General features: G+C 37.0%; 1 protein-coding gene across 45 annotated transcripts in view; it reads right to left on the reverse strand.

Moving 5' to 3' along the window:
• The window catches only part of EYA4 (EYA transcriptional coactivator and phosphatase 4), a 107,182-nt gene that overhangs the window by 24,545 nt on the left and 69,674 nt on the right, over positions 1–12,963 (reverse strand). For 32 of the 45 annotated variants that reach the window (XR_014509841.1, XR_014509842.1, XM_083434942.1 and 29 more), the window contains 5 exons: positions 10,613–10,679; positions 8,546–8,688; positions 8,289–8,432; positions 6,766–6,845; positions 6,415–6,598 (listed from right to left, as the gene is read on the reverse strand). Coding sequence is in view for 43 of the 45 variants with exons in the window: in XM_083434942.1 (XP_083291068.1) it covers positions 6,415–6,598; positions 6,766–6,845; positions 8,289–8,432; positions 8,546–8,688; positions 10,613–10,679 (618 nt within the window). In the remaining 2 variants the exon portion in view is untranslated. The remainder of the gene's footprint in view (positions 1–6,414; positions 6,599–6,765; positions 6,846–8,288; positions 8,433–8,545; positions 8,689–10,612; positions 10,680–12,963) is intronic. The other 13 variants (XM_083434950.1, XM_083434962.1, XM_083434949.1 and 10 more) reach the window with 1 other exon arrangement.

Consider the following 12,963-nt stretch of genomic DNA (forward strand, 5'->3'; position numbering starts at 1 on the left):
ATATACATAAGTAGTCAATCAACAATAAGCTAACTGTTAAAACAATCAAAGTTGTAGTTTTGAGTCTTTGCTAAAACATCACACTAGTTGACATGCAAGGAGCAACTTGGTTAAACATGAGTTTGGCGGACATTTCTGATGACTAGACACCAATAACTTATATTTATAGCTACAAAACCTCTGATGTCTGCAGTAGCTTTCTATGATTGGTAAACTTTATGGAAAAGCAGTCAGCCATGGCATAAATATTATCAATATGTTATTTAAAGTACTGAAAGGATGGAACTTTCCACATAAGAAAAAAGCTATGGACAGAACAAATACCACAGTCCCAGTTTGTCTACAGGGCAATCACAACTTCTTGCACTATACTATTTAACTAGGCACCATGTCAAACTTCCCCAGGTCGAAACAGCAATAATAATACACACTTGACTTTCCAAATGAAACAAAGCATACCAGAAGGAGGTTATGAGGTAGTCTGTGAACTTTTTCAATGACCCAGAGATATAGTTTTGTGGTTAAAGACATAATATAAGGCTCTGAAAATCTGTGTGGCTATGATTATGTGGCAGAATCCTGAGAATCTCAACTTTCTTGTTTAGCTCAGGCAACTGTGGATGAAAAAACTTCGAAACGAGATGGCAGCTTTTGCTAAACAGAAAATGTATATGGATTCCGTAGACCAGAAGTAGGATTTGATTGTACAGTTCCTCTTTATAGGGCTCAGTTCCTATCTTTTTCCACATACTTTCTATTTTCCCCCTAGCCTAACACCTTCTCCAAAGTTTCAAATTCTGCAAAAAACAAACGTCTAATGCAAACAAATGCGCAACTATACAATTTCAATGCACAAATCAAAGTGAGCATGAAATATGTCCAAAAGGAATAATTAGCAAATGCAGAATTTAGATTTTCTGAATGCAGAATTGCAGATTATACTGCTCCATAAATAGGGCAATGACTGCAATAATAAATCATTTCCAAAAAGAAATAATAATTTAAGCCACTTGAATGGTATGTAGGGATATAACTTCTACAACTTTTCAACTTGTGTCACCATTATAAAGGTTTTAAGAAGTAAACATAAACATTTCTAAATAAGATTGCAGCCCACTAATAGAAATTTTAATTAATTAACCATATGAGTTTTAGTCAGTTTGTAGATTCATCTATAAATTAAATTTGCAAATTGGTAAAATCAATATTTACTGAGCATGAAACATGTTTTCTCCATTTTTAGATGACGCATATATGCTGTAACTTAGAAGAGATGTTCTTCCTGTGTATGAGAAACAGGAAAATGTCTCTTTTAAGATGGTACTTCCTAGACATAGTTTTTATAATAACAATTAGTTTGACATCTTTTAAAAAAACAAATCTGCTTTCTGATTATCAGTTGCAACAGTATGTTGATTAAAGGTTTTTAATTATTCTGACTGATTTAGTAACCAGGACTGTAAAATGCATCTAGCTTCTTTTGACTAGTAAATATGTACAAGTAGCCTTGTAAGTAGTCAGACTGCCCCAGGGAACGAAATACTTCCATGCATGAATTCAGCATTATATGTAGTTCTCTGGTTGCTTCATTTATCAGCCCAAACCTATTTAAAGATGTAGTTGGTTTAGATATAAATCTCCTTTATTTACTTATCTATCTATCTATCTATCTATCTATTTATTTAGACACTTTCATGCCACTCTTCAGTTCAAAAAAAAAATAATCAGAGCAGATGGGATCCAAAGGACCCCAAGGGCTCCTAGTCCTCTGCAACAAAAAACCAGGGAGAAATGAAAGCATGGCAGAGTACAGAGTTGAACCTGAGTTTGTGTGGTCTACCATGTTGACATATGCGAGTTTATCTATTCATCTATTTGTACAATAACTTACATTTGCCATGATAACATAATAATAAGGCAGAAGTATATATATTCTATGCTTTTCAAAACAGGGGCTTCTCAAATAGCACTTGCACCTGAAATATAAGCTTGCCCACTCACTTCCTATTCTCTGTAGTGTTGAAGTGATCATGCAACACTTGCCACAGTGTCACACCCACTCTGAAAATACACCACATGCCTCTATCCTTCTGCACCACTTTAAAAATACACTCATCTAAATGGAATGCAATGTTTTGAATGTGCAAACCATGAACCTTTAGTACAGTTCTCTATCGTGCAATGCAGAACACTGTGAAAACTTTCACACCAGCTTGTTCATTCTTAGTTTCAAAGAATGTGATACAAGAATACAAGTTTTGTCATTAAAATATGTGCTAGAATGTATTTTGTTACAACTAATTCTATCACATACACAGTTCCTTCTTCTAATATGTCTACTATGGAGAGTTTCTATATGTAAGACATGAAATAAAATAGAATGGTAATCATTAGTAGCCAAAATCGCAGCTGCTGCGTGTAGTGATTATTTATTTCACCTATAAAGAACTATTATGCTCAGAAGAGTGTGCACTATATTATATTTGTGTGCACATGCATGGTCAGTAATTCAAACACTATCACTATATGCTCATGTAGGGGAAAAAAGACCATTGGTACTTACAGTGAATGGGATTTCTTAGGCCTATTGGAGCTGATGTCAAGGATGGGTCTGTGTTTTTCAGTTTTTCAAACAAGACTGAGCAAAGCAAGAACGAGGACGCAGAGAGTCACCGACTGACTCCTTTTTGATGCAGGCAAAATAGAAAAATAGACACAAACCCATCCTTTAACATCAGCTACAACAGGCCTAAGAAAATACCGTATTTCAAGGTGTATTTCAAACAATGAACCTGATTGTCTGCTAAATGCTCAGAAACAAGACCTTCTTGGATGCTGGGAAATAAGAGAGGTTCTGGTAGAAAAGTCAAGTCTCTAGACAGGACAAGTGTGGGCCTGGCTACAACAAAATGTTGTGACAGTTAATTCATACTTTACGTACCCTCCACAACTCCACATTTCTATGTTACCTCTCATTTTATCTTCTCTAGTCTATAAACTGTCCTGCCATTTCTCTTATTCTACTTCTGTTCTTGCCTGGTCTCCACTGACAATTTGCATTCTACTCTCTGAAATAGCCTTTTAGTTTGTCTGAACTGCTTTTTCACCTTCTTGCTGTCTCTTCTTCTTCCTTTGCGTCATCTGATCTAGCTTCATTTATCTTGTGTCTCTTTGTTCACATCTTTCCCCAACCTCCACTGGTTCCTCATCCAACTTCCTTCTGCCAGTATACTTAGCCTGGAGTTTGTGAAATGGCTTTAAGAAGCCTGACACCAACTTTTTTATGGCAAAAGAATTGCAGAGGCAATCATCCATGTACAGTAGTGTTTTAGCCTTTGGGGGAGGGGTGTTCCTCCACCAGGCTCCTTTTCATCAGATTTTTTTGTACTGCTGCAAACCTCAGGACTTTGTCAAGCCTGCTGGTATCTCCCTCTTGTGCCTGGCTGGTGCCAATTTTGCTACATAAGCACTTATGCCTGAACATCCCAGGACATCCTGTTCCATATGGAAGCCCCATAAGGAAGGCAGTGCTGAGGAATCTCCGTGCATAAATAAGATTGCAGTGTTGGAACAAAGCGTTTCCTTTTCTTAGGCACTGGAGAACATTTTCAAACAAGTAGAACTTGTACAAAAGAGACTGATTCCATTGAATCTGCAACCAAAACTGGAAGCAGAATATTGTCATTGAACTTCAATAAATTTGTGAAGAGTTTTTAAATGATTTCTGAGTCAAAGCTGATAGGAGCTTGGGAATATCTGATTTGGGGTGGTTATTGCCTTAGGGAAGATAGTGTAAATGTTTCAGATCATTGAAGAAGAGATCAGACATAACTTAGCAATGAGCCTATAGAAAAAAAGGGCAGACATTTAAAGAAAACAAAGTTTCTTATGAGAAATTACACATGAAATGGTTGCTATATATAGGTTTTACATAGCAATACAGAAGTTTCCAAAGTAAGGTAGAGTGCTGTTCAAAGGCAATGCTGAAAAAGTGGGCATGTCAGTCCAAGGATATAAAATCTACAGAAAGAACTAGAAAAGGTGTATTGAGTATGTGTTGTTCTATACATAAAGGACAAGAGTCCAACATACTAGGAAAGTTCCAAGGGATACACTTATTTACAGAAACAATGTGGGTTGAAATGCCAAACCCAAAATGCAATTTAGTACTGGGAACATATCATCATCTTTCACCAAAACTCTGAGGGTGATTTTGAGATGAAGAAAGAAATGAAGGAGGTAGCCAAGTGAGAAAATGTTGAAATAATGAGCAACTGGAAATATAACAGGAATGGAATGCAGCAGGAAAGACCCAAGTCCAAGAAGGAGCAAGCATATTTGACAAAAGCCTACAAAAGGAAAGCATTTTAAAACTGAAAGTGTTGTCTAAATCAGGAGAACTAAACTCTAGCAAAAAACAAACAAAAAAAAAAAAAAACAATAGCTTTCGGTGAAAGGCTATGTATGCTTATTTGAGAAAAAGTTCCACTGCATTCAGTGGGTCTCACTGACAGTTAAGTATCCATGGAATTGCAGCCTAAGTATATACATGCTGTTGGATCATCCCCAATCTATATACCGTATTTGCTGACATCCTCAAAGAAAAGAGAAAGCTTTCCAGTACAGAAGCCATGGTGACTCTTAATCATCAATGCTTGTTCTTCTATATATTTTACAACTAATATTAAAAGTGCTTTCAACTAATTTAGAGATTATGGGTTAATTCACAGCTTTGCAGACTTTTCATGTTGGTGACACACTTTTTAGACATGCATCATTTCGTGACACAGTAATTCAGTTTTACTAGCAAACCGGGGGTTAAACTAACCCCTTTCCAGGCCCAGAAGGAGTGTGAGGAGCATTTGCGCAACACACCTACACACTGCGACACACAGTTTGGAAAGCTCTGTGTTAATGGTTCTTTTATTTCCTTTCCGGATCCATTATGAAAAACTGGGGTAACACTGACATCTTCTACTGCTTCAGTCAGGCAACTAGACAGGATTAAAATGTTATGTAGTCCAAAACCTGACACTTTATAGCTTTATACTGATAACAATAAAATTGATCAGCTTTATGATCAAGAAGTCTGTTTCCCCACTGTAATGTTGCTGTCTTTCTTAGCTAGCATGGGAACAATGAGGGTGATTTTTAAAGAAAACATTAAAAATACAGGGCTGGATCTAACTAAGCAGTTCTGCTAGCACCAGGACTTCCATCTGCACAATGAAGCTTCCCCTCCCTCACCTTGCATGTCCACCTCACATTTCTGGTTATTCCTTCCCTTGCTGGGGAGGATGAGAAGATTAGCAACTGGCCTCTGTGTGACCTACTCTGGAAGCTCAGTGTTGAAATTACTTTCTACCTAGGTGGGGCATGTTTTAGTAAGGAAAATGTTTTCTTTTATAACTGTCCTAATGACCCAGTTCCTCTGAACCCCAATAAAGCTACCCTTAAGGCATAGTTTTTGTATATGTTTTTCTGTAACTTTTCACCCCACATGTTTTTAGACTGTTATCCAGTTTAAGGTTTCAGGGAATTAACTGCTGGTGGGAAACAGCACAAAGAACCCACAGCTAGGATCATGTAACATAGTGCTAGTTAAGCCCAATACCAAAATATCAAGTCCCACTCCCCGCCACCTTTCTGAGATTATAAATAAATAAATGAAGGTAGATAGTGACAGTCCTTTAAAATCATTTTCATGTAGGTTGGAAGTGACTACTGGGGAAAAGTCGAAGGACCTTTCTTAAGACTACTCCCTGCATCATCACCATTTTCCCACTAAAGAGGATATTGCAGCTGTTCATACACTGCAGCAACTGTAACAATGCAATCAGTTTCTGCAAGTGTGAGGACTCAAGGTCCAAGAGACAATCTGTTTGTGAGGTTAGTCACACATTTGTAAAGTATGCTTAACTTGGCCACTTTTATTTTGGAGAAATAGCAACCATGGAGCCCCGATCTAGAACGTCCTTCCTTGGGGATTAGGTTCTCCACTGTTTTCCTCTCTCCTGGGTACCTTTTGACCCTGAAAGTGCTCTTTCCTGAAGTCAGCAACTTCAGGACAAACGGCAGTCAGGTGAAGATTATTTTCAGCCAAAAAAATGGCAAGAGGCTTCAATGAAGACCAGGAACACATTCTGGATTAGACTCCCATTGCTAGTCTCCAGAATAAATGCTGCATAGTTACATCACGTGTAATTTGGCTCTCAAATGCTATTTCTCTAAGATCTTGTGATTATTTCCTTTTCTTTCCAGTAAGGATTTTTATATCATTACTTTCAAATTTCTATACTTACTTTTCTAAACTCTTAATGGCTTACTACTAACGGATTCTAAGTAAAATTTACCTATGTCATATTTGAAATTCTGAACACCACTTCTAAATGGATGAAACAAAAAACCATTCACCTGGATGAAGATCTGTACCTGGTTGACTAGTGAGCCCAGGGAGAGATTCCTGGAGCTGGTACGTTGATGATGAAGAAGAGGTACCATCTGTAGTGTTGTTTGAGGTCATATATGTTCCATATGTTGATGTTGAATAATACTGTGGATATTGGTTTTGGCCAAAAGCTGTATATGATGGATAATCCTAAAATGATAGAAACAATGTTTTAAATTCTAGCAAGATTTTCTAAGCATTCCCATCTAAAATACAGCAATGTGAAATAAATTCTTGTCTAGTCCATTCAAAATACTTAAAATTCCTAAGTCAAATAAAATATACTTTGAAGTTTATAGAAATAATAATAATCATACCTGTTGTGAACTACTGAAGTTTGTAGAATTTGAGACTGAATTGTTTGCATAAATAGTGGAGGATGGTGTAAAACTAGAACCTAGAGTTAAAAGAATAATTCTGTATAAGAGCTAAGTAATACATTATTCACAATGCAGACAAATCAAAAGTAAAAAGTCTGAAGGTTTCATATATAAATATAAAGAATAGGTAAGTGAAATATGCATTCTGATATTTCATTGAAGAGATCTTTATTTATAACTATATACCATAAACAATGCCATCTTCTGCTTTAAAAATCTAGTTGCCAAAGCTTTAATTCTATGCTATGGTTTCCATATAGAACAATCCACCTTCACAGAAGCACTAATGAAGAAATCTATGCACTCAAATTTCACTGTGTAGATCGGTGAGTCCTTGTTCTCTTTCAGCAGCTTCTTTTCTTCTGTTTCCTGCCATTTTCCCTCCTGGAATCCAGTTCCAATGACACACTAATGAAATGTGGTGGATGGCTTGGAAAAGAAGGCTGGGGGGGAGCAGGGATAAGGACACTAATCTTGAATATAGAATTTGATTCAGACTTGTTCTTACTTAGACAGCAACAGAACGAGCTAGTTATCACTGAAGTCATGGTGATGTCAGTGAGTCTACTCTAAGCATAATTAAGAATGGATCAAACTTATAGTTCATAGGACTAAAAGGTCCATGATGAACAAACATTCAATTAATACACACTAACCCAATAACTGTCAGCTTTGGTTGAAGCAGGTTCCCGGCCCCCTTACTTTATTTTTATCTTTATTGTAATTGTAAGAGGCTGCAGCTGGCAACCCATGCACTTTACTAATGTGCTAAAACAGAACAGAGGATACCGAAAGTCCTTCTGTATTCCTTCATTTTGTTAGGTATTTTAGGGGCAGAACAGAATTTTTAGAATTCCTGCACCCTAGGTATCACCATTTTCCTTTATCAACATCACTAGGAACAAACAAGATGGGAAGAAGGGCCACATGATTGTTCCAAATGTAGACTCCAACACAATCTAAATGCTTAGAACATGTATATGTTCAATGATTTAATGTCCTGTCAGAGATCTGAATGCCAAATACAATAGACGACAGGATATGCTGGCATTCAGAGATATGCCCAAAGGATCATTTCACGTGCAGCTGGCTTAGTTAGGATTGTTGTCTATATCATTCTCAAGAAGGTATTTTCAGTTTTAAAGTAACCCACCAGTGTATTAAATGTTGTCATCAGATAATTTACGGGTAACTGTGTTACACGGTACATGAGGCTGTTATTCACAAATATTAAAAGTGAGTTATGATAAAGAATTAGAAGATAATAACAACATTATCTTGGCAGAATTTCAGATTATCATTCATTTAAACAACAGACAGCTATCGTAACTGCAATGAAAGAGTTTATCAGGTGACATGAAGTTTCACTCAAGATACTTATCACATAAATAAGAAATACATAGATTATGAATCGGTTCAAAGATAACACTAAAGAGCAAGGAAGGACAATAGTGACTGACCTGGCATTTGGTATGAATATGGTGTCTGGCCTGGCTGTGGTGTGGAGAACCCTGGGCTGTAACTAAGGCACCCGGACTGCAAGGGTGATTGCGTTTGTGAAAGTCCACTTTCTGTCTTGATGCCTGGCAACATTACACCCAAATCTGCATAAGAAATTAATTTTCATCTGATTCTTATAGATGGGGGGAAAGCACAGCAGTTCCATGATGTCAAAAATACTTGGAATAAGAATAAAGTACAAGTTGAGGTCAAATACCGTAAGTGGGTAAACTGTAAGGTTGCCCAGTCTGTGAATAGGCTGTATACACTGCTGGCTGCTGCATTCCTGAATACTGGGTCTGACTGGCATAGGCAGACATTGTCTGTGCTGCTGGAGTAGAAAGAATATGTGGATAGGGCCTAGAAAACAGGGGGGGGGGGGGAAATATCATCACAAGTGACAATATATACATATCAAGTTTATTCAAACAAATAGACAATCCCACATATTCTCATTCCTCCTCACAATTATTCATGAAGGCAAACTGGAAAAAAGTCAGAACCAGCGGAATCAATATGAACCTTGAAAAGCACACAGAGCTGAGAGAGAAAGTAGGAAAGACTGTCATTCTTTAAACTTTCCTCTATGTACATTTCAGGGAAGCCCAAGCCATGAATAAAAGTGAAAATCTAAACCATGCGATTCTATGTCTATTAGAATGTGGGATTTCTATGTGACCACGAATATTGAATTTCCTTTTTTCTTAAAAGTCTCTTTTTAAAAAACATACCACTAGATCTAGTCTGAGCATTTATTTTATGCACAGTGAATGAGGGGACAGAGAAGATAGCAGAAATGATGCTCATTAACCCAAAGTCCACTCCCAATCTCAACATATATCTAGATAAGAGGTACAGTATAAGCAATAGCTGAATAGTGGCAGCAAGATCAGTAAACTGCTATACTTATCAGTCTACCACATATGTAATAAAAGAATGCCCTCAATTTCAAGTCATCACAGAGTGGGACTATACAAAGCATCCAAAGCATCACTGAAAATACTTGAAGCATTTAACTAATAATGCACATTACACAAAACCACCCACTTTTTTTTTTCCTTAAAAGGAATTACAAACATATTTCAAAATGCACACTTTATACTGAATGGTTAAAAATTAAAATGAAATTTAATTAACATGAATACACAGAAAAGCTGATTTAAATGAAACATACCCTTTAAAATCCATGGCTAAATATGTTATTAATTTCATTTATTTTTCATTTCAGCTTTCTTTTTTAAACTACTTTCACATTGTTGGCACACGTTTTTCCTACATAAAATGCAACATATTACACTTTAAGTAATAGACTATTAAAATAAAGCTAAACTGTAATGACTTTATATGTCATATCATATCATACCATATCATAGTTAAATTGTTCTTTTCCACACTATAGCCAACACTGCAAATAAAAAATTAACTATCATTATTAATTTAAGCTACTATGGGTTGCACACGATAGTGTCCTTCACACAGACACAACTTTTTGATCCAGCAGAGGCTTCTGCCAGTGGAACAGAGAGGAAGGCAATTTTCACCAATTCTCCTCCTTAAGTTCCTGGTCTGCTCCAATGAGTCTGCTAACCTTCTCAAGTAGATTTTACGGAATGTGAGAGCTGCAGGAAGGAGGGGAAATCAGAGAAAATTGCCTACCTACTCCATTAATAGAAGCCTCTGCCATATCAAAAAGTCTTCTGTCAGAGCAAGGGACACTACTGATACAGCCCTATAAGCCACATTGACTGTTACAAAATTATTCTGGGCTAAAATAATTGTGGCTTGTAGATTGAAACCTACTTTACAGTTATACACTATGAAGCAAGCAATAGTTATTCAATGCAGAGATACATTGAAAATATGTTTAAAGCAGGCATGTTCAAAGTCCGTTTCGGGGGCTTAATCGAGCCCACTGGTCAGCTTAATCCAGCCCCTGTGGCAGTTTATTTCCTGGGGTAAAATTCTAAAAAAAGCTCAACATCTTCAATCTTCAAAAAAGGTTAACAACTTTGGTCGGCCTCACGGCCCTTCACTTCATCAAATCTGGCCCTCTTTGAAAAAAGTTTGGACACCACTAGTTTAGAGGAATCTTATATCTTGATTCCCGTTGCTAAAGAAGTTACAAACAAGTAAATTCCTTTGGTATCCATTGAACTGAATGACCACTCAGATTACATAAAATGCATTTTATATAAAACAAAACAGTTACTTTTAATACTCTTTAAATAAATGGCCTAAAATAAATGATATGCAGTAATATGTAAGAAGGTGCATGCTCACTAACTTGGAAGAATATAGCTGAGGCGAATACTGATGTGATGATCTTGGACTGTAGCCACTGCTTGTTATTACTGCAAAAAACCAAGAGTACAGAATGTTCAATGTATGAGAATATTTGGAGCCAACAAAGTACCATATTTTTCTGCCCACGCCAGAACCCAAATCCAAGCCACTCACGGCAGAGGCTGAGCCCAAACCCGTGAATTCTCTAACCATGTATAAGAGAACCCCCAATTTTTGGCCAATTTTTTATAGCACAGAAAAATACGGTATTTTATAAACAATATAAAAACTGTTGAATCAAAGTATGACTGCTCTGATCAAAGTTGCTATGAACCAGACAACATTTAAACAGCTATGTTCTATATTTTTAGCCAGAAACCTAACACGAATAAAAGCCACTGAGTATGATGAACAATATTCTGCTTGATTCAGGATCCATACCCATTGTCTGCACCAAAGCCTACTTACACCTGTAAACAATAAAGTTGTGGCCTATTTGAACCCAAAACTTTGTCCTGTCTCTCTATTCATCTCCCTATTCTGAGCCCCAACCAGCCACAAGCTCCCTGTGCCTAGGCACACAATTTGCAATATTGGCAAATACTTCATGAAAATAGCATTTTCTAATAAAAATATATATCCTTATATACAACTGTAGGAACAATAGAAGTCTATTGTCCATGCTATTGTGACAAACTCTGGAGATGTCTGGGGTTAGGTTACTACATTACCATGTGAACTTAAACCATACCACACCTACACATAAAGCATGGTTTTGTACACTTGGCACAGCAGAACCAGAGGCATTAATTTATTTTCCTTCATGGACTGAGTTGCAATTGTTTACCATACTGGGCCAGTCATTCTAGTGTAGAGACTCCATGCCCATAGTAGATTCTGTGCTTCCAAGGGATTCAGTAAAGAGAGGATGGGAAACCATGTTATGCATGCAGTGCTAAATGATGAATGGAACTGCCATCTCCACCACAATGAATGAGGAAACTTGCTTACATGGGAAGGAAGTCTGTGTGAACAGGGATGCCAGCACAGTTCTAGATGCATAGCAATAACTTTGGGGCAACTGTTCATATGAAAGAAGTTTTGATTTGATTAAAAAAAAATGGGGGGGGGAGGCTAGATAAATAGGGTCATAATGCAAAGCTTGCACAAGAGATTTTTATTAATGAAGCAGAATTTTTTAACAGCTGAGCCCCAGGCCACGTATCATGATCTACTTCTCAAACTTAGCTGATTTTCAAAAGCTATGCAGGACAAAGCAGAGGACTGTAGTCCAAAGTAAAGTCAGTTTAGAACAAACAAAAAAAGAAAATCATTAGGTTCAACTGATTTCACATTTCTTTGGAACCTGGGCTTATGTTGATACTATTGCATGATGAATACATCTGATTATCTCCATTTATAAAAGCGTAATGTTACAAACATAGGAGGGCTGCCACCAGGACTTGCTTTATTTCCACACACACCATAGATGTCGCACATCTATTTAATTTTACAGAAAAACAATCAAGTGGTCTAGTACAGTAGCCATCAACTAACTACGTGCCTATACAAAGAGCAGCTGTATATTTCTAGGCGAGTTTAAATTATGACAATCATATCCTATTAAAAATCTTTCAAGAGTACTGCCTAGCCTGGACTGAATCCAAACATTTTGAAGTTTCTTTCCTCTAACCATCTGTCTTGAGTAAGACAGATGTGTTCCAAATATATGTATTCTAAAATTTTGAACCAATGCCTTCACAGCAAAACCATACTAGGCAAATATACAGTGTGTCTTTATTAGGCCATCTGCTGTTCATTCACTTTTGAAAAAGATTAAAGCAGTACGTGAAGTAGCTCTGGAATTTCTTTCGTCTAATCGATCATAATTGTACTTCAAAGTTTACCCTTCTTCAATATGTAATAATGGTACTAGCAAACAGCCTTCAGAATTGCACAAACATGGAATAGCTCCTCACTATTTTCTGAAACAGACTATGGGCAGGATTCAAAGAACTGGACAACTATTTCTAGGTGCCTAAGGGAGCTTTGGGCTTCAGACCCATTATTTCACAAGACAGCATGGGACCCTGTTGATCAAAGCAAAAATAAATAAAATAAAATCCCAATAGCACATGAAGGGCTCTGAGCTCCCTAATGCAATTCTTTGGAAACCTGGCTACATCAACAAGCTCATTAGCTGAATTTAAAATTTCCATCTCAATATAATAGAAACGGGTCCTTACCATGAATTTCTGTTTGAAGAGAGGACTGGAGGACATTTCACAAATAGAATGACTCCTCCCACTGGACCAGATAGGAAGGACCTTTCAAGTCTTTTGCTTCCTCTTC

Source organism: Podarcis tiliguerta (genome assembly GCF_965153285.1).
Source record: "Podarcis tiliguerta genome assembly, chromosome: 3".
Taxonomy (NCBI): Eukaryota; Metazoa; Chordata; class Lepidosauria; order Squamata; family Lacertidae; genus Podarcis; species Podarcis tiliguerta.